This window comes from Leucoraja erinacea, chromosome 9, assembly GCF_028641065.1.
Source record: "Leucoraja erinacea ecotype New England chromosome 9, Leri_hhj_1, whole genome shotgun sequence".
Classification (NCBI taxonomy): domain Eukaryota; kingdom Metazoa; phylum Chordata; class Chondrichthyes; order Rajiformes; family Rajidae; genus Leucoraja; species Leucoraja erinaceus.
Window position 1 is genome coordinate 35,902,161 of NC_073385.1, and position 22,579 is coordinate 35,924,739.

At 41.3% G+C, this 22,579-nt stretch overlaps 1 protein-coding gene across 5 annotated transcripts in view; it reads right to left on the bottom strand.

Annotated features, from left to right (window-relative positions):
- The window catches only part of ralgapa1 (Ral GTPase activating protein catalytic subunit alpha 1), a 148,484-nt gene that overhangs the window by 94,453 nt on the left and 31,452 nt on the right, over positions 1–22,579 (bottom strand). For all 5 annotated transcript variants that reach the window (XM_055640527.1, XM_055640526.1, XM_055640529.1 and 2 more), the window contains exons 7-14: positions 21,924–22,030; positions 19,776–19,914; positions 17,484–17,692; positions 17,136–17,372; positions 15,745–15,948; positions 10,344–10,484; positions 10,031–10,179; positions 2,448–2,577 (exon numbers count right to left, since the gene is read on the bottom strand). In XM_055640527.1, the coding sequence (XP_055496502.1) occupies positions 2,448–2,577; positions 10,031–10,179; positions 10,344–10,484; positions 15,745–15,948; positions 17,136–17,372; positions 17,484–17,692; positions 19,776–19,914; positions 21,924–22,030 (1,316 nt within the window). The remainder of the gene's footprint in view (positions 1–2,447; positions 2,578–10,030; positions 10,180–10,343; positions 10,485–15,744; positions 15,949–17,135; positions 17,373–17,483; positions 17,693–19,775; positions 19,915–21,923; positions 22,031–22,579) is intronic.

Sequence of the window (22,579 nt, forward strand, 5' to 3'; positions counted from 1 at the left end):
GGGTCAATCAGGGATGCATCATTGCACCCACCCTGTTTGTCGTCTTCATTGCTGCCATACTTCACCTCATCGCTGAAGAGCTGCCACAGGGGATCCCAATCCTCTACAGAACTGACGGTGGGCTCTTCAACCTTAGTAGGCTGAAGGCCAAGAGCAAAGTCAGTAACGCCACCATCATGGAGCTTCAGTACGCGGATGACTGCGCCATTGCAGCACACTCTGTAGAAGACCTCCAGGGCATCCTGAATGCATTTGCCAAGGCATACAGAGACATGGGCCTAGCCTTAAATAGCAAGAAGACCCAGGTCCTACATCAACCTCCACCCAACCAGCCGTCTACCCAGCCCACTATAAAAGTGGACGACACCACTCTTGAAAACATTGACTACTTCCCCGCCTGTGTTGTGCCAGCGGAGCCTACGCCAGACTCAGGAAGAGTCTTTCAAACAAAACTGCTGGTCTACAGAGCAGTTGTCCTCTCCACCCTGTTGTATGGAGCCGAGTCATGGACTACAAACAGCATGCACCTGAGAGCCCTGGAACAATACCATCAAAATCTTTACGAAAGACTCTGAGGATTAGCTGGGAGGACAAACGCACTAACATCAGTGTTTTGGAGGAAGCCAACATGACCAACATCACAATAATGCAGCACCAACTTCGATGGACTGGCCATGTCATCCGCATGTTCAACACACGTCTCCCTAAACAAATTCTATACTCTCAATTGAAGGAAGGTCGGCGAGACCCCGGCAGGCCAAGGAAATGTTTCAAGGACAACATCAAGAACAGTCTGAAGAACTTCCATATCACATTGAGCAATTGGGAGCACATTGCACTGGACAGGCGTTCCTGGAGGAAATCCGTGCAGGAAGGTGCTGCACGTCACGAAATGGAACTACGCCGTGTAGCAGAGACAAAGTGACAGCACAGTAAGGAAAGAGAGAAGGGGGCTCGACGACTGCCAACCACCGCCCGTCTCCACTGCCCACGTTGCACCAAGGTGTGTGGATCGCTGATCGGCCTCTACAGATATCTGCAGACCCACAAGTAGACAACCATATGGCGAGGAGAGGACAGTCATACTCGTTTCGAGTGACCGCCGATGATGATGATGATGATGATATCACTACTGGTTTTCACCTAATCAACTCCTCTTGATACATCCCCAGAGAACTCTAATAGATTGGTTAAACACGACTACGCTTCCATATATCCAATCTGACTGTTTAATTATAACAGCCTTACTCCAAGAGCCTTACTGCGTGACCCTTTAGTACAGCTTCTAATATTTTCCAACTATGGACGCAGACTAACGGGTAAAATGATCCATGGTCTCTGTGTCTCCTTTTTTAAACAATGATGCCAACATTCGCTAGTATAACTTACAGAATTTATTGTATTTTGGAAGATGAAAATCAGATCATTCCTGTCTATCACCATTTCTTTCAAAACCCTGGGATGTAGATCAAAGGTTCCTTGGGATTTATCATTTTACGGGGTCATTAATTTATCTAGTAGTATCTCTTGGCTGTTATTAATTTCCTCTTCTTCCACGTTTATACTGAGCCCTTGCTTCTCCAGTATTTCTAAGAGGTTTTGCTCATGTTGATTTAGCTTCACAACATTCTGAACGAGATCTCATCTCCATCTCAAATACAATCCAGGATTAATGTTTTACATTGTCAATCTAATTTAATGTGCCTGACAAATTAGTAAATCAAAGCCCTTTAGCGTGACTGCACTGACCTCGCATACAACTCTAATTTCCTCATTTAAATCATGTCCTCCATCATTTCTGGATGATGGAGGACATATTCCTCCATATACACAGTGTATGGTGGAATATTTGGCAAAATAAAACTGCTGCACAAAACTCAAAAGATCTGCGGAGAGACTTGATACTTCAAGAAGAGTCCTGCACATCCCAATGCAGAACCTCAACCTGAATTAGCAAATATCTTTCTGCCTCTGCAGATGATGTTTAACTGCTGAGTTCCTCCAGCAGTTTATTCATTCCTCCATCTTTGCTACTGTTCAGAGGCTTATGAACGTTTCAATGTTTTCCGACACCTGCTCCTTCGTGGCTCCACCCAAATCGATCCAAATTCCATACCACAATCTTCTGAGATAAAATTATTTCTAACTACTTTATCACCCCATTTCCTTTTATTTTTTTACTGTTCTTAATCTCAATTAATCTGGAATATTTAACAGATCCAAATTTGAACTTAAGAGGAAATAAAGAGAAAATGTTATTGTCATCCAAGCAAATACAAACCCCTATTAACAGAATCACTGAAGTACTCTCTTTACAAATAAAGCTATCTCAATCAGCAACCAAAATATCACACTTTATTTCAATCCAATAGTGCACAAAATTAAACCACCTTAAAGTTGTTAAGCATAGTATACTTCAAAAAAATTGATCTAGATACATGCTTTACCCGAAAGAGTGGTGTAGCAAGTCGTCCCGCTAACAGAGAATGTTTTCTTCCTTGAGACAGTGGCAGAGTTTGTTGTGGTCGCTTCATAACACATTCTGTAATCCTCAACAAAATTAACAACAGTTGCTCCCTGCAATGATATAAGTTTAAATTAAGTTCTGCACTGTGGCATCTCAGGTTCAACTTTCACTTTCCAGCAGTTTCTATTGTAGATCCAAGATACTAGTTAATAAAAAGTCACGTGATGCAATTTACTTGCAAAATTTAGGTCTCCACACATTTCAACTTGATATCAAATTAGTCGCAGAATAACATCAAATTTCATTTGTTGCTTATTGGTGGAATAATAGCTTTAGATCTGATTAAACTAATAAAAGAGGCACTATGTTTAGAGTTCAATAAGCACAAAAATACTTTATATTATGACATATACAAGAGCTAATCCACAACTACCTTGCAGTAAACACAATACTGCCAATTAAGCTGCACCATGAGACATGAGCACTTTTTAGAAGATGCTGGATTATACAGAATTTGCAAAGACACATATTTTGCACATATTATTTCATGAAACATATTTTGCAAAGCAAACACACTAAATTATGTAAACAAAAATAAAAAAGCTGCAGACACAAGAAATATGAAACAAAATAGGAAATACTGTATCAATCCAGAAAATCAAGCAGCATGTATGGAAAGAGAAATAGTTAACATTTCAGCTATGTAAACCTCCATTGGAAATGTAAAATAGAGAGATGCAGGTAGACTATCAGTAAGAGTGAACATGGGGCAGGGTGGTGCAAAACATGGTGTGCGTCTGTGAGAAGATAAATTGAAATGGCATAGTGGGGACAATTACCAATACATTAAGCTAAAAAAGCCCATGTTGAGTTTTAATAGTGCGACTAATTTGTTATATATTATACTAATACATTACACTAACATTTATAATAAGCATATTTTAATTAAGACATTTCCATTCAAAATTAGAATATAAAGACGTGGTTTATTAAGTTCTGATTTTCACTTGCCATGTTCTCCATACAATACAATACGGTTTATTTGTCACATTGCACATAAAGTGCAAGTGAAATGGATATGTCAGCAGCGGTACAATGATAAAGAGCACACACAAAAACACAATAAAAATTTAACATAAACATCCACCACAGCATTCATCACTATGGTGGAAGGCACACAATTTGGCCAGTCCTCCTCCATTTTCAACCCGTGGTCGGGACCTCAACCCTCCGCAGCCGCCGCTGCGGGCGTCCAGATGGTAAGGACAAGGTACGAGTCCAGGTAAGTCCAGAGTCGGCTCTTCCCCACCGGAGACCGCGGCTTTAAGTTGGTGTAGGCCGCAGGCCGGCGGCCGAAGATTTAAAGTTCCCTCCACGCCGCAGCCAGAAGCACCGCAGACTGCAGGGCCGGCGGTCGAAGCTCCCCTCCAGGGGTGATGTTAAGTCCATACCGCGCCCGCGGTAGAAGATGGCCGCGGTGGAAGCTTCTTCTTACCCCGGGTCCCCCCCGAGGGATCCCGGGCTGTAGACGCCGCGCCAGCTGGAGCTGTGCAGACCGCGGCTTCAGGCTGCCGGCTGCTGCGGGCCAGCGAAACGGAGCACTCCCCTCCAGCGAGCCCCAGCAAGGGCTCGCCCGCTCCGCGTTGACAGTCCACGCTGCACCCGCCGCCGGAGTCCCGAGCGCGTCTCCGGGAAAGGCCGCGCCGATCCTCGCTGTTAGGCCACGGGGGAGGCGACCTGGAAAAAGTCGCCTCTCCTTGGAGGAGGCGACCAAAACGGTTTCCCCCTCACCCCCCACACCACCCCCAACACAAAACACACAAAGAAACATTAAAACACACTTTAAAACATACTAACAAAAAAAAAAAAGTTGAAAATAACTAACGCGCTGCTGACAGGGCTGCCACCATTGCAGCGCCCCCACCGACCACCGACTATCATAATGGCATACTCTGTCAATAAGAATGGGCATGTACATTTGACTTCACACCAACGTTGAGATGAGGCACTTTTGAATAAAAGTATTAAAAAAAACTGGATGCTTTCATGTTTTGGCACCATATTGTTTATATTAATCCTCGACACACCAGCTTTGCAATTTAAATTTAGATTTATTATTGTCACGTGTACTGAGGTACAGTGATAAGCTTTGCGTGATGTCCAATCGTTAGATAATATGAATTGGAAAGTACACTAGGTTGACTCCCATTGCTATCTAGAATCTACTACAAACCCACTGACTCCCATGGCTATCTGGACTGCACTTCTTCCCACCGTGCTTCCGGTAAGGACTATCCCCCTACTCCCAATTCCTCCGTTTACGCCGCATCTGCACCCAGGATGAAATGTTCCAAACCAGGGCATCGGAGATTTCCTCATTCTTTAGGGAACGGGGGTTCCCCTCTTCGACTATAGATGAGGCTCTCACCAGGGTCTCTTCTATATCCCGTAGCTCTGCTTTCACTCCCCATCCCCCCCACTCCTAACAAGGGCAGAGTCCCCCTTGTCCTCACCTTCCACCCTACCAGCCGTCACATACAACAGATAATCCTCCGACATTTTCGCCACCTCTGTCAATTCGTCCCATCATACCCAAACCACCCCCTCCCTGGTACTTTCCCTTGCAACCGCAGGAAATGGTATACTTGTCGCTTTACCTCCCCCTTTGACTATCCAAGCAGTCTTTCCAGGTGCGGCAGAGGATCACATGCACCTCCTCCAACCTCATCTATTGCATCCGCTGGTCTAGGTGTCAGCTGCTCTACATCAGTGAGACCAAGTGTAGGCTTGGCGATCGCTTCGTCCAACATCTCTGCTCAGTTCACAATAACTGATCTCCCAGTGGCTCAGCACTTCAACTTCAACTTCCCCTCCCATTCCGAATCCGAACTTTCTGTCCTAGGCCTCCTCCATGGCCAGAGTGAGTCCCACTGCAAATTGGAGGAGCAGCACCTCATTTAGCTTGGGTAGTTTACACCCCAGCGGTATGAACATTGACCTACAATTTCGGGTAGTCCTTGCTTTCTCCCACTTTCACCTCCCCTTCCCAGCTCTCCCACAGCCCACTGTCTCCGCCTCTTCATTTCTTCTTCCCGCGCCCCCCACCCTCACATCAGTCTGAAGAAGGGTCTTGACCCGAAGCGTCACCTATTCCTTCGCTCCATAGATGCTGCCTCACCCGCTGAGTTTTTCCAGCATTTTTGTCTACCTAGGTTGTGGTAGGGTATGCCAGGATCATTTTATTTATTCTGAAGGGATTTTTTTGATCATCTCACTGACAAAGGACTTTCAAACAATTTAATTGAGAAGGAAGTTTAATTTTGTTTTGATGCCGTGTTGATTTACAGATGGTTTCAATAATTGTTCATTGATTTGGTGACATTTGTCAGGGTTACCATAGAGAATGAAGGTGCACATGGCACAATCAGTCAACATCTGTCCTTTTTCACAATGTCCAACCAGAAGCAGGGACCATCACTCCAATATTAATTATTTTAAATACAGATCTGACAGTCACAACATAATGCTTTTTATCCACATAACATAGAACAGTACATCCCAATACATAGCCCCTTCAGACCACAATGTTTGCACTGAAAATAATGCCTAGTTAAATTGATCTCATCTGCCTGTACATGATCCATATCCCTTCTATTCCCCGCACTTCCACGTGCCCATCTAAAAGCCTTTTAAACACCACTATTTTATCTGCCTCCACCAATGACAATGGCTCCACTACTCCTCCATTCCATGACTGACTAACATTTCCAAAAAATGGAAAGCAGACAATATCTGATTTGAACTTTAGCAGCAAGTACTTTCAGAAATGGCATTTAGGGCCAAAATCATGAGCAAATATTTTATAAATGGCATTTTAGCCAGATTAATTAAAGCTCGGATTAAATTGGTTGTTAATTTTTCATAAACATCTGAGAATGTAATGCCTGAAGTGTCAAACCACAAACGAACATCCAAACATTAGTCAGAGCAAATTTTGGAGCTATAATTGGATTTTTAGTTTTTGGATTTCCGTTTCACACTCTACACCAAAATACAATTTGGGAAGAAAGATGTGGTGAAGGTTTCTTGGAGTGAGCTCCAAATTCATACTAATCTCTGGATGGAAAATAAAATCACCCAACCCATTCTTCTCTCCTGGATTTGGATTCCATAGCAAATTGAAATAGATTCTTCTGATATATACCTCAATGAAGAGTCCCCCAGCTAAATCTGCTCCAAAGAAAATAAATCCAGCTAATCCAATATTTCTTCACAGCTAAAATATTCTCATTACAAAGAATTGTTGCATTATCTGCATTCAAGTCTCCATAATCCAGTTGCATAGATAGCATAAATAAACTCAACTTCATGGCTACTTAAATGAAGACACTTCATTTAAGAATCCTACCACAGCAACGATGATCTACTTTGTTTTTGGTTGCGCTATGTACTTTGGTTTTGCATCATTTTGGTCTAGTTACCTAGTTACTGATTATTAATTTATTGCATTATTGATTATTATATATTTATTTGTGCTATTGTATTAATGTGCAACAAGTAAGAATTGCCGTAAGACAATTAAACATTCTTGACTCCCTTAAGAAGTTCATGAATGTAGTTTGTGGTTGTGCATAATTTGAAAATTAAGAATACACCAAAACTCTATTCCAGTGCTATTGAATGGCATACATAAATTGGTACTGTAGTTCTGGATGGAAAAAAGGTACATATAGTTTGCCTTGTATCATCTTAGAATCACATTGCATATTAATGACTTGGTTGATGGAATTGATGTGGCCAGGTTTGCGGATGATACAATGACAGATGGAGGGATAGGTACAAGTGCACAACCTTTTATCCGAAAGCCTTGGGACCAGACACTTTTCGTAATTCGGAATTTGTCGGCCTTCGGAATGGAAATTTTTTAGCGTAGATTTTAACGGCTGGTTGAGTGGTAGAGTGCTCGGCTCATATCCGCAAGGTCGCGAGTTTGCGCCTTGATCCCGGCAGTTCCTCGGTCGCGAGTTTGAGTCTTCAATGTAGTTTTTTCTTGCAGAATAAATGTCTGTATGAAATGCAGTGTGTTGAATGAATTCCTGAATTTGTAAATGTGACCGCAGCATTGAATCACCTCTCGCACTCATGTCACCCTAGCGGGGCTACATGCCCTTAGGCGGCCTAAGGCGACATTTTCACACTCTTATATCCGTGTGCAGCAGAGGCGACGTGCGTTTGGCACCAAAATGGGAGCTTTGGCATGCCATGTTTAGCGCCAAATGTGAGCTTTGGTGTGCAGACGACATCCTGGAAAAAATGTCCGGTTCCTTCCAGGTAGGCGATATACCCTCCCGGGCAATATACCCTCCACTTCTCTTTTATGAAGGGGATTTAGTTCCCCTTTCTTCCAGGACCGACCGGAGGTTCCGCTGTCACCTCTGCGGGCCAACCTCGGTGAACGCTCACTCAACTTTGTCTTGGGATTCCTACTCTCCCGCGCAATATACCCTCACCTTCTCTTTTATGAATGGGGATTTAGTTCCCCTTTCTTCGAGGACCGACAGGAGGTTCCGCTGTCACCTCTGCGGGCCGCCCTCGGTGAACGTCCTGTCTCCCTGTCCCTGGGATAGCAGGGTGTGATCAAACAGCACAATACCCCCCATCTCCTCCAACTCCAGAGGAATCCGCTCGGCGATGGGCCGCTACAGCGACAAGTGGCAGTTCGCCCACAGCCCGAGCTGCGTGACCCCAAGAACAAGACGTACCTTGCACACCATCAGCTTCTGCCCATACGGGGAACGTGTTCCTCTGGAGTTGGAGTGGAGCTGGGCTGGAGTTGCTGATCTGGGATCAACGTGCTTGCAGTGGGCCTGGGGGTCAGTGTCCCGATGAGGAGGCACAGCTCGGGCTGTGGGCGAACTGTCACTTGTCGCCGTAGCGGCCCATCGGGGAGCGGCTTCTGGTGGTCCTGATGTCTCCGGCCAGTTTGCAGTTTTCCTCTGGAGTTGGAACGGGGCTGGGCTGCTGCTGGCTGTGGGTCTCTGGGATCTCCGTGCTTGCAGTGGGCCTGGGGGTCGGTGTCCCGTTGGTCCTGACGTCTCCAGTGGCAAGCATTGTATGCTGGCATCGCCGACGTGAAGACAGTGCAAAGCCCCCGCGCCGATGCAATGGGCGGGGAGCTGGAGAGGGGAGGGAAGGGGTCACACACATGGCCGGGAAGCAGAGGGGTGTAGGTGGGGTGAAACTGAAGGGAGCGACAATCTGCTGCTCCCTACCCGCTGAGTTAATAAGTTCCCACGCAAGACTCACGATACACTGTGTATCGTGAGTCTACCGTGGGAACTTTTTAACTCAGCGGGCAGGCAGCAGCATATTGTCAATTATTAGCCCTCCCGCGCAATATACCCTCACCTTCTCTTTTATGAATGGGGATTTAGTTCCCCTTTCTTCGAGGACCGACCGGAGGTTCCGCTGTCACCTCTGGGGTCTGCCCTCGGTGAACGTTTTCAAGGACCTTTCTTCAAGGACCGAAAAAATGTCTGCTATTCGGAGGTTTTCGTTATTTGGATCTTCGGATAAAAGGTTGTGCATCTGTAGTGTAGAAGAAGCAGGGAGTCTGCAGAAAGACTTGGACAGGTTGCGAGAGTGGGCAAAGAAGTTGCAAATGGAATACAGTGTAGCAAACTGTGTGGTCATGCACTTTGGTAGTAGGAATAAAGGCGTAAACTATTTTTGAGATGGGGAGAGGATTCAGAAATCGGAGGTGTAAAGGGTCTTAGGAGTGCTGGTGCAGGATTCCGAAAAGGTTAATTTGTTGGTTGTATCGGTAGTAAGGAAGGCAACTGCAATGTTAGCATTCATTTTGAGACGACTAGAATATAAAAGTAGGGATGTAATGCTGAGGTTTTATAAGGCGCTAGTCAGACTGTATTTGGAATCTTGGGAGCAGTTTTGGGACCCATATCTGAGTCCCAAATGTGGTGTTGGAGGGGGTCCAGAGGAGGTCCATGAAAATGATCTTGGGGATGATTGGGTTAATGTATGTTAAGCATTTAGCAGCTCAGGGCCTCTACTTACTGGAGTTTAGAAAGATGAGGGGGATCTCATTGAAACTTACTGAATAGTGAATGGCCTGGATAGAGTGGATGTGGAGAAGATATTTCCACTAGTGGGAGAGTCTAGGACCAGAGGGCACAGAATAAAGTGACGTACCATCAAAATGGTGGTGAGGAGAAATTTCTTTAGCCAGAGGCTGGTGAATTTGTGGAATTCATTCCCACAGGCCGGAGGCCAAGTCATTGGGTATTTTTAAAGCGGAGTTTCACAGGTACTTGATTAGTAAAGGCGTCAAAGGTTGCAAAGAGAAGGCAGGAAAATGGGGTTGAGAGGGAAAAATAGATCATCCATGGTTGAATGGTGGAGTAGACTCAATGGGCCGAATGGCCTAATTCTGCTCCTATGACTATATTTAACAATGTAATTTACCAAAATAAAGCTTTTATAAAAATACAATAAACAGTCACGTTTTTGCTGGGTTGCAATGAATAAATAAACCTTTGATCTTACCAGGTTTTTTTGTTCATTATGGTATGGACAACCATGTATCTGTAAATGTTGAGAACACGTTTACACATATCTACATGTTCATCCAAAAGGGCCCCAATTTCATTGGCAGGTTCTAGTAGCAAAATATTTGCAGAGTTGGTTATAAAAACCTGTAATTAAATGGAAAATAATGTAAAATAAAACATAGATAACATAAGATATAGGATATAACAGAAAATAATCCAAGATTAAAAACAGAGGCACCAAATTAATGCGAGTGAAAAATAAACTCAGAAATAGAATCCTTAGTGCAATGGATGTTAACAACACAAACCTGCAATGATGCTTGAACTCCTGCATACACATTTCTCTTTTCTTCTTCCAATTCAAGTGTTTTATTAATTGCATTCAGGTAGGATGAATTCCTTGTCCAGCTGGGATTCCTAACATGGCCTAGTACTTTGGTTATTTTATCCTAAGAGACAAAAAAAAAAGTAAAACAAGTCCAATTTGATGATTTGAAAACAATTTTTGGTATTAATATTGATTGCCATAAGCTGGTCAGTTCTATTCCAATGGTCTTGCCCTCTCTGAGTCTACTCTCCTGATCCAATCTGTCTCAGTAAAGCCACAACACCAGCTCAAAATACTGTAGTCCCTTCATCAAAAATTTAGGAAATTTGTCAGCAAATTGAAGAACGTCAATTAGGGGCCGTAATTGTATTAATAGGATTACAGAATACAAATAAACCAATATTGTTTACATGCAAAGGCTCCGCGTTAACTGTTATGTTAAACACCGTCCTGAGCATTCTATCACTCCAGAATTTTTTTTTTAAATATTGCGATAAGAACAACAATCACCAATCCATTTTAGTTCAAATGTGTTTCTGGCATTTTGAAGATGAGCATTCTCTTACATTATTCAAGTTGAAGATAAGTAGCAAGAATATTATGTACAATCTCAGTCAGGTCAGCAACATTCATAGAAGGAAAAATATTGGGATCCAATTCCATAACTCCCTGAATGTGGCAACACAAGTCGATAACGTGGTAAAGAAGGCATATGGTATTGGTCGGGGCATCGAGTATAAGAGTCAGAAGGTCACGAGGCAATTTGTAGATTGGTTAGGCTGCGTTTGGAGCATTCCGTGCAATTCTGATTACCCCTTTACAGGAAGGATGTGGAGGCTTTGTAAAAGGGTGTTGAGGGGGTTTACCTGCCTGCTGCCTGGATTAGGGGGTATAAGCTACATGGAGAGGTTGATCAGACTTCTCTGATTTCTCTGCAAATTTTCTCTGAAAAGCCGGAGGTTGAGGTTGAACCCCAATAGAAATATATAACATTATGATATGCATATATATCGTAGACAGTCAGTACCGTTTTCCCTGGATGGAAAAATCATATATATTGGAGGGCATAGCTTTAAGGTGAGAGGGGCAAAGATTAAAGGAGATGCATGGGGCAAATTTCTTTTTTTTTTAAATTTGTCGAGGATGATGAATGCCTGGAACACACTGCCAGAGGTGGGGAACAAGCTGCCAGAGGTAGTGGTGTTGGTAGATACCATAGTGGCATTGGTAGCTGCTTACTGCAGGGAAACGGGTTTTTTATCCCCAATTCTGTTTAATTCGAAGACAGCTTTTTTTGTGCTTGAAATCTTTTTTTTTGCTCAACACGTCCGCTCAGTCTGCCTAAACCTACAAGACCTCCCGGTTGCTAAACACTTTAATTCCCCCTCCTATTTCCATACTGACCTTTCCGTCCTGGGCCTCCGCCACTGTCAGACAGAGGCCCAATGCAAATTGGAGAACAGCACCTCACTTTTCTCGGGCAGCTTACAACCCAGCGGTATGAATATTGACTTCTCTAACTTCAAGGAACCCTTGCTTTCCCTCTCTCTCCATCCCTCCCCATCCTAGTTCTCTAACTAGTCTGACTGTCCTCCTGATTAAATGTTATCTTTGTATGCTTCGTTGTCACCTTCCCCTAGCGAACAATGGTTTATTCTACATTTTCCTTGATGTTCGCCTCCTTTGATGTCGTGTTCACACCTTGCCCAGCCATATCTCTGTGTCTCCCTCTCCCCTGACTCTCAGTCTGAAGAAGGATCTCAACCCGAAATGTCACCCATTCCTTCTATTCAGACATGCTGCCTGTCCCGCTGAGTTACTCCAGCATTTTATGTCTATCTGAAGAGATACTATTATTTTTTTGAAATTGTGCAATTTGAAATTTCATTGATTTTGAAATTTAGTTCAGAGGTAGCTCTGCTATTTGCATTTTCAAAACAAAGGCATACAACGCAAGCAATGTATTAGGGAAATCTATTTGAATTATGGAGGCTAAGATTATTATAATGTAATTTCAATCATAATCTTGAGAACCACATAAGTTACAAGCAGAAAAAAAAGCTGTCTTCGAATTAAACAGAATTGGGGATAAAGATCCCGTTTCCCTGCAGTAAGCAGTCATCATTGTCTTATTGGAACTGACAGTGCTGTGAGAGGACCGTCTGGAGAAGGCCCACGAGAGGAAGAAGACAAAGTACGAAGAGCTAGTCATAGACTGCCCATCGAGGTTGGCTGCAGAGGTTTTGCAGGGCATTCACCCTACAAAGCCTTGAGTGTACTGGGCATCAACGGAATGGAGAGGAGAAGAGCCATCAAGAACACCACAGAGGTAGCGGAGAAAGCCTCGAGATGGCTCTGGATCAGGAGAGGAAGTCCATGGGGAAGAGCGAATGCCACCTGAACACAAGTCGTGGTCTGATCAACTCGTGGCTGGGTCACCTGGGTGAGGGTGTACGATGTTGAAAGACCCGAAACACCCATTGACCCCAGGATACATCATTGATGATGTGTTCAGGAGCATCAATAGATGTATTTTTATCAATAAGAACACAGCTGTTTACTTAACAGCAGGTGACCATTGAAACAGACAAGCAGTTGCTTCCATCGAACAATACTTGTGCAACAATTCTCTGTTACGTAATGTAACATACAAGCATATTTTTAGCTTGCAGTAACAAAAATAAATTATTGCTACTGAAAAGACCTTTATTCCTGAAAAATCCTACAGGAACTTCTTTCCCCAACTGACATAATTGTCTTTATATTGCACTTTCAAAAGCACAAGGTTTCTTAGAAATGGAACCATCGCGTTATCGCAGAAGTGCCTATATCACTTAAATAGAAAGCTGGCAAAAATCAAAATGAATCAGTCAAGTGCAAAAAAGCACATCACTATCCATATTATGGTATTTTGCAAAAATCTATAAAAGTTATCCCCAGTCACCTGGTTAATAATTATTTCTTGATCTACAGCAATAAAAACAAACATCTCTTCTTTGCAGTAGCTTACTGGGTGTAAATTGGTCAATGCAATTCCCTCATTGTAACGTTGGTTCAATTCTTCAAGATTCAAGAGAGTTTATTGTCATGTGTCCCAGATAGGACAATGAAATTCTTGCTTTGCTTCAGCACAACAAAATATAGTAGCCTACTATATCCTGTTGTGCTGAAGCAAAGCAAGAATACAGAACAGATCAGTGTGCCCATATACCATTATATAAATATATACACACATGAATAAATAAAACATATAAAGTGCAAATAAACAGATAATGGGCTATTAATGTTCAGAGTTTTGTTTGAGTTGAGTTTAATAGCCTGATGGCTGTGGGGAAGTAGCTATTCCTGAACCTGGACGTTGCAGTCTTCAGGCTCCTGTACCTTCTACCTGAAAGTAGCGGGGAGATGTGTGGCCAGGATGGTGTGGGTCCTTGATGATGCTGCCAGCCTTTGAGGCAGCGACTGCGATAGATCCCCTCGATGGTAGGGAGGTCAGAGCTGATGATGGACTGGGCAGTGTTTACTACTTTTTGAAGTATTTTCCGCTCCTGGGCGCTCAAGTTGCCGAACCAAACCACGATGCAACCGGTCAGCATGCTCTCTACTGTGCACCTGTAGAAGTTAGTAAGAGAGTCCTCCTTGACATACCCACTCTCCGTAATCTTCTCAGGAAGTAGAGGCGCTGATGTGCTTTCTTTATAATTGCATCAGTGTTCTCAGGCCAGGAGAGATCTTCAGAGATGTGCACGCCCAGAAATTTCAAGCTCTTGACCCTTTCCACCATCGACCTGATATAAACGTGACTGTGGGTCCCCATCCTACCTCTTCCAAAGTCCACAATCAGTTCCTTGGTTTTGCTGGTGTTGAGGGCCAGGTTATTGCGCTGGCACCATTTGGTCAGTCAGTCGATCTCTCTTCTATTCTCTGACGTGCCCATCAGTGATACGTCCCACAACAGTGGTGTCGTCAGCAAACTTGATGGAGTTTGCACTATGACCAGCTAAGTAGTCATGAATATAGAGCGAGTACAGCAGGGGTCTGAGCACGCAGCCTTGAGGTGCTCCCATGCTGATTGTTATCGAGGCTGACACCTTTCCACCAATTCGAACAGTCTGTGGTCTGTGAATGAGGAAGTCGAGGATCCAATTGCAGAGGGATGAGCAGTGACCCAGTTCTGTGAGTTTGGTAACCAGCTTGGAGGGGATGATTGTATTAAATGCGGAGCTGTAATCAATGAATAACAGCCTGACATATGAGATTTTGCTGTCCAAGTGGTCCAGAGCAGAGTGGAGGGCCAGCGAGATCGCATCCACCGTTGATCTGTTGTGGCAGTAGGCGAACTGCAGTGGGTCCAGGTTTTTGTCAAGGTAGGAGTTGATTTGCGCCATGATCAACCTCTCAAAGCACTTCATCACCACCGACGTTAGTGCCATAGGTCGATAGTCATTGAGGCATGTCACCTTGCTCTCCTTGGGCACCGGTATGATTGATGCCCTTTTAAACAGGTGGGAATCGCAGGCCTCAGAAATGAGAGGTTGAAAATGTCTGTAAAAACTCCAGCCAGTTCGTCCGCACTGGTTTTTAGAACACAACTGGGTATACTATCAGGTCCAGGCGCTTTTCGAGGGTTCACCCCTCTGAAGGATTTTCTGACGTCGGCCTCTGTGACTGACTGAAATACCATCACAGCGAATGGGGGCTCGAGAAGGCACATCAGTGTTCTCCCTATCAAAGCTTGCGCAACGCATCGAGCTCGTCAGGGAGTGATGCTACGCCGACATTCGAGCTACCTCCTGATTTTGCCTTGTAGGAGGTGATTGGCTGTAATATTCTCACACTGAGACCACAAAAGGAACTACAGGTAGTTCTGCTATAACGCGCGTATCCATATTGTGAATTGGGTATAATGCAATTGATGAATCAGGGAACATTTGAGGGAAAATGTTTCTATGTAGCCGTCCCTCAGTAATTAGACATCACAGTCTCTTAAGAACATTATCGGTTTTATTTTTGAAAGACAGCTTTTTTCTGCTTATACATTTTCTGATATTAAAAGGTTCACATTATTTTTGAAAATCCAGCAGAGGACAAAAAGCTTTGGTATTGTTTAAAATTCTCCAGCTCTAACCAGTTTTCCCATTGACACAACTCATTTTCTAACATCATTTTCTAGAAAAAGAGCATCATAGAAACACTATCGGGAACTCAAAGCAAATATACACAACTCTTTCAAAATGCAGGAAGGCAGATTTTTAATAAAAGTATCGGGTAAAATTAATAGACATTGAAGTGAAAGAGAATTTATATATTACCATTTAAATTACACTATAACATTCCAGTTAAAATCAACCTGAATATGATTTAATGTAAATAAGCAATACCTCTTCCTGCTCCTTTTTTTCCGGTGGGTAAGAGCTTCTATTTTCTTCAGAATTAACTAAGTTTATGACACTTGTTGAAGGGGAATAACTCAAGTCTTCAGCCTCTTTCATAAATACAGGCTTTTCCTCTTGCTGAATCCATTCCTGATAAACTTTAACAACTCTTCTCATGGCTGCAGCTTCACAGATAGGCAGCAGAAAAGCCTAAGTGTGTGATAAAATTGAAAAAGTTAATTGTTTTACTGCTCAGGAGGAAATAGAAAGTAAATAGCTTTGCAGTCTGTTTTCAAAAGTCTAACGTGTTGTTACACATGATCAATCAATCAGGTTTCAAACGGCATTTATCACCTTCTACTGTTTAAACCTACATATTCGGGTAGAGATTTACCGCCTGGAGACCGAAATCGCCTTCTCTGAAAATGTTGTGCTTTATTTCTTGAGTTATTAATGAAAATGTTCACAAATCAGATAAAACTTTTAAATCAAAAAGCCTGTTTTTCGCTGATGATGTCACAATGGATCTGCCTGCCTATCATCTGCTCGCGTAGGTGGGAGGAGGGTGTACGGAACTTTTGCATTTTTCAGCTATAATTGTGCAATATGGTGCATACTGAAGAGAGTCTTTTATCTTACACTTGAATGCAATATATATGCTTTAAATTGGATTGAAGCGTTTTTGAAAGGGCGGAGGCTGAAAGGGGGACCGCTGATCACTGGCCTTGGGGGTACCCGGTGAGGGAGTGGAGCACCCGAATGGGGAGAGGGTGTGGAAGAAGGGTGTCCCCCTCCCAGGGTAGGAACTTTTTGAAACTCTGTGCGTGTGTGTGTGTGTGGGGGGGGGGGGGGGGGGGGGGGTGGTGGTGGTGGTGGTGGTGGTGGTGTGTGTGTGTGACGCCGCAGGCCGCCCCGCAACGCAACCGTGCGTTGAGGGGACGGGACCCAACGGATCCCACTTGGTCTAGTTAAACTTAAATCTTGAGAAAGTTATGTTTTGCAATTCATAAATGAAATAAGAATTAGTCTTGGCATCTTGTTCGGCACAGATATTGTAGGCTGATGTACCCATTTATGCCAGTCTGAAGAAGGGTCTCGACCTGACATGTGAATCATTCCTTCTATCCAGATGCTGCCTGTCCCGCTGAGTTACTCCAGCATTTTGTGTCTATCTATGCTCTGTACTGTTCAATGCTCTATATGTCCATTACAAGTTTTTGTTTTGATACTATTGCTGAGTTCACATTAAAAAGGATCTGTCAACGTACACGGGAGATACTTCTGCATCTGAGAAACTTGGCAGAATTAGATATTTTTATTTCACTAAGCTTTTTAAAGAAAATGAATAGAAGTACGAGCCAAAATTTACCAAACCATGCAAATATATTGGAAATTACCTGTCGAAAAACTTCGATAATAAAATTCACATTCTCCCGCGAGGAATAAAAAACTTTCCGCACTATTTCCATATCTGTTAGATGCTCTTCATCAACACTACATAGACTAGATGAACTGGGTTCACGCTCAGTTAAGGTACTGGTGTTTGAATGTGACTGTTCCAATTCTGTGCTGCCATCTCCAGAGTCTGCACGACAAGAGCCCTCCTCCCGAGCAACCAAACCAGCAGCTGCTCTCTAGAGAATAAAATAATTTCATTTAATAAAATTCCAGTTCATTAATCATTAACAAGAATCAAAATAATATTTACTAATTCAAAGCAATTAGTTAACATTTTGTTTACAGACCTGAATGTTCTTTGGTACATTTTCACCTTCAATTCCAGGAATCTGAAGGCCTGGATTAGCTTTTGGTTCAAACCAGAAAGAGACCAACCATCGGATGACAGAAACACGAGCTGACAAAAATGCATCTTTTGTACAATATGTTACTTCATTAGTTTCTGGGTCTTTCTTTGTTATCACATAATATGGCTTGGATCGTAATTGTGGAACATCTGAAAAAACGTAATTATAACAAAATATTAGTTCAGTGCTAGACAGAATAGAAAAAAGAACCCCAAATGAAACTTTGCCACTACATTTCCTCTTCCCTGAATATTGCAAAATAATGCATTCATTCCTTTAAGCATGTTCCAGTCCTCCAATTGATCTACCCAGTGCAGCTTCGCAGTAAAGTACCAGATTTCCATTATCATGCATGTTAAAAGTAGTTCCTAAATTTTCCTCACCATATTTTCCTCACTAAACATTCTATAGTTGAATAACATCTTGAAGTTTCAGACAGCTTTAAGATGATTAAGGAATTTGCCTAAAAAAAAAATCAATCAGTATTTTAAGTGTGAATGTCAGTTTTGAAAGACAACTCCTATTGTTACCCACAAGTGGAAAAAAATGCCCAGGATTTCAGGTAGCTTATGCACGTTAATTATCTTCCTTTTCACTTTTGACTTGTTCTCTAACATTTATTCTCTCACTTCAGTCTTTCACTTCAGATATAAGATTTTCTCAGTATTTGTTTAAAAAAAATTGCCACGAGGCTTGATATATTGCCATCTTTTCATTTAATACTGCTTAAATATAGCGGTCAGGGGATATGGGGAGAAGGCAGGAACGGGGTACTGATTGGGGATAATCAGCCATGATCACATTGAACTGTCTTGATCACATCAAACGAAGGGCCGAATGGCCTACTCCTGCACCTATTGTCTATTAATCCCCCCCTCATCAGCTTCACATTTTGTTCCGATTATTTTTTTTTCCATTCATGGTAAATTCCTTTCATTCTAATACAAACTGAATTTTAAAAATACCCTACAAATTTTGCATATTTGATTTATATTCACTTATCAGATTGACAATGACATAGAAAATATTGAATCCCTGAAATGGACAACTTGGACCTTCCAGTATTTTGCCTTAAGCAAGTCATGCTGGCATATGCCATAATATTTTTGACAGGGAAACATGATTTGATACAATTGTACATATGCTGCTGTCTTTATACTTGATTTGAGCAGTAGCAATTTAATGACTTAAAGTAGGAATCTTGCAGAAAAGATTTATCCTTCCTTATTCCAGTTATAGTCATAACATTTAAAATAGAAGTGAATCGGCTGTTACTTAATTTCACTGCCATCTTTCCTTCTCCCTACAAATTTGCTGATATAAAATGCAATATTCAATTTACTTTTTAATTTAATTACTTCAATGCCCCTTCCAAAGTTATCTTAGATTTAAAATTGCCTGCGTCAACACCCAACACAAAACATAAAAGATAAATACTACAGTGCCAATGTAAACCCATGCTAAATAAATAATACTGTAATTAGGCTCTGATGGGGAGAAACGTGTCAGTACATGTACCACGTCACGGAAAGTTCATGGCACACCTTTGTTCCCGTACATGTGGTTTATTTAGAAAAAACAACTAAAGAAAAGTTTATATTAGAAGACATACAAATTCCTTAGATATCACCTACTTGTTTTCAACAAATACCACACAAGAGCCAAAATAATCTACTTTACAGTGGACAATGCAAGTGACAAATTTCTGCATTGCAGGATTCAAATTCTCTTTAAAGTTTGAAAAAAAGAGGATGCCAGGGTCCCAGAATTCAGTTAAGGTTTTTAAGCAAACTTTAATTCAAATAAATTCATAACTCTATTAAAGGTAATGGCATCCCAATTTATAGATAAACTACTTTCCATCAGTTAAAGCAAGTTGTGAATTATAATCCTTACTGCCTTTAAAAGGAACAAGCTAAAAGAGAAAATGGTTATAACTGCTGGTTCATATATAAAGGCAAAATCAATCTCAGCAGTAACTCTCATTAAGCAAATGTTTTCTATTTAATGGAAGTAAACCATGTCCATATGCTATGCATAATCTTAAAGTAACAATATCATACAAGATGGAAGAAAACTAAATCTGACAAAACTAAAGACAAAATATAATTAATATTGCTTGAAAATATTCTCTGTTAAATATCACAATCTAGGGCAGTAATCACCACACAAGCCTAGTTCATGCAGATATAGTCTGACAAATAAACGAGAGAAAAAAAACTTTTTTTTTACCAAGAATTGGATTAAATAAACTGGTCTCTCTTGAAAAATTTGGAAAAATGTGAGGCAGATAGTACTTCATGAAATTTGCAAATAAGAATGCAAACCCTTTCTCCTGATTTCCTTTGTCTTTCCATTCTAATCCCTTTGCCTGTAAAGAAATACACAAGATACACCATTTCTTTAATTTTGTTGATATTCATTAATGTAAAGCACACAGAAGATAAAAAGCAGGAGAACCTTAAAACTACATCAATGCTATCAAACAAATACCATTTTCATCACAGACCTGACTAGAAATTCCGTAAGAGATGGGCAGCACATATGATTAAGTCAATATAATGGCTCGAGATGCACATTGATTTCAGCACATTTCATCCTAAATTTGTCAACCAACAGTAACATTTCAGAAGTTGCATATATGTGGCCTTTGTTTAGTTTTTTTTTGTTTTTTTAAAGCCTGGAGCATGGCAATTCCTCTAGACTTAATATTTCACCGTTGAGAGTATCTGCTATTTGTTGTTGAGAAAACTCTTAAAATAATTTATACGTGTTATAATATCACAATCTAGATGGAAGGACACTAGGCACTTAAAAGCCTTTGGACTGGATTCTGGGTTCACAACACTGCTAACTTGAAAGAAAGCAGCCCACAATGATCTAATAATTTCTTCCAAATGCTAGATGGTGACAAGCATGGTTCCATGGACTTCACAGGTTATCTCGCAATTGTAATGCCAAACCGTTTCAACTGCCAAATCGGGAAAGGGAAGACAAATTAAAATTTGCTAAAGGGATTTTATGGAAAGTATGAACAATGGCACATATAAACAGGACAGAAACGAATATGATTTATAATATATGAAATTTATAATTTGAAATATTTATTTAAAAGAGTTGCAAATCATAATAATGATTTTGTTAAAGATTGGAATTTTCCCAGCAGTATTTACTATTATCATTTAGACATCATGCAAGCACATGATGAAGAATATTTTATACCAAGCTTATTTTAAGTATTTATCAGTGTAGTGGAAAGGCAGAATACCGAAACGGACAGAGGATAACAGCAACTTAATGTTTTTGCATTCAAATATGCATGCGTGGTGATTCTAAAGTTGTTGACAGTTTTATCTGTAGTGAGGGCGAATACTATTAGTTTTGTTGTAAATACATAAAATCCAGGCATCAAATTTTATTTTTGAATATTTGTAAATAAATATTTTAATAATATTTTTTAGTTATGCTAATACAGTAAACCTTGTTTTAATGGTCCCTCTATAATCGATTTTGGTTATAGCGGACGGACGTGCCGACACCACCCTGGCCTGCACCGCTACCCCTACCCACGTTGAGTCGCAGGGTACACGAGCATGCCCTTCCTCACCCACCGCATGGCCCAATTGATGCGGCGGTTGTTGCGGCCTAGGTTCTAGCTCCTGGGGACAGCGCTTTATTCAGGCTGCTGCCACTTACAGGATACGCTCGGTCAGTGTGAGGCTCCCTCCCCTCTCACCAGCTGCCGTTTCTTTGTGTTGGCCTGTCACATTTAAAAACCACCACATCTGCACTGCTTCATGCTAGATTCCACATATTTGGGATATGTAAATATACTGAAATAAAAACTTTTCAAGAATTGGGGGAGAGGGTTAGAACACTTGCCATAAGTTGCAAAACTTGAATAAGTTGTGTAAATTTTGCACTTGGATAACTGATAGTATCCAAAGTAGATGCACCAGGTCCAAATATTTCTTCTCTTGACACTTCTACTTTTGGAAGTGAAGAATGCTGTGGTGGATGTTTGTGTTAAATTTTATTGTGTATTGTGTGTTCTTTTTGATTGTACCACTGCTGGCAAGTTCATTTCACTGCATTTTATTGTGTATGTGATGAATAAAAACTGATTGATTGAATGATTGAAATAAAAATATAGCTAGAAATCATAATGCACACACCATTCCTTCCCTAACCTTGCTACAAAAATCTACGAAAGAATAAAGAGGAAAACTTTAAAGAGGAAAACCAAAAATGAAAACAAATGCAGGTAATATTGATAATTGACAAAAGGAAATCCAGGAGTTAGTGTAGTAGTAGAGACAATATGCATTTGGCCCCTAACGGTTAGTCAGGTTAGTACAATAAAGTGTCTACCTGGATTACCATATATTTTAGCAGAGCGTCGAGAAAGTAGCTTGTAAGATCATCTTGTCCTTTATCTCCTGATTGTGGGGGTACAAGAGGAGTGATTTCTTCTGGTGTGACTTGCGCTGTCAGGCAAATATAAAAGTACAACACTAAGTTCAAGTTCAAGTGAGTTTATTGTCATGCTTTGTAATAATGTGCCACAAATGTTTCTATAGTATATTTAAATGTAACGAAATAACAACATTTTAGAACCAGTAAATCTAACCTCAAAACATGCTTAATGTCAGTGTTTTTATTGACCATCATTACTTACTAACCACAATAAGTACACCACACTAATTACTGGATAATTATTTGGTTACATACCACATTCAATAAATAAGTAGTTTGTGGTATGTATAAATTTTCCTCTACAATCTTGATGGGGCATTTGGCTTTGGTTCAGAGTGCTCATGAAACAGCTTTTTTTTTTAAATCCGGTGCAGTTGCATTATGATCAACAATGTACATCAACAATGTAATGTATTCAAAGATCTTTCATGAGACTATTTAAGAAAATGACAGTAAGTGATTGTATAGAGATTTAAAAATATATATTTTTACCAATTTTAGGGCATAACTTGAAGGGGACACGGGGGGGGGGGGGGTGAACCATGAGGTTTAGGCAGATA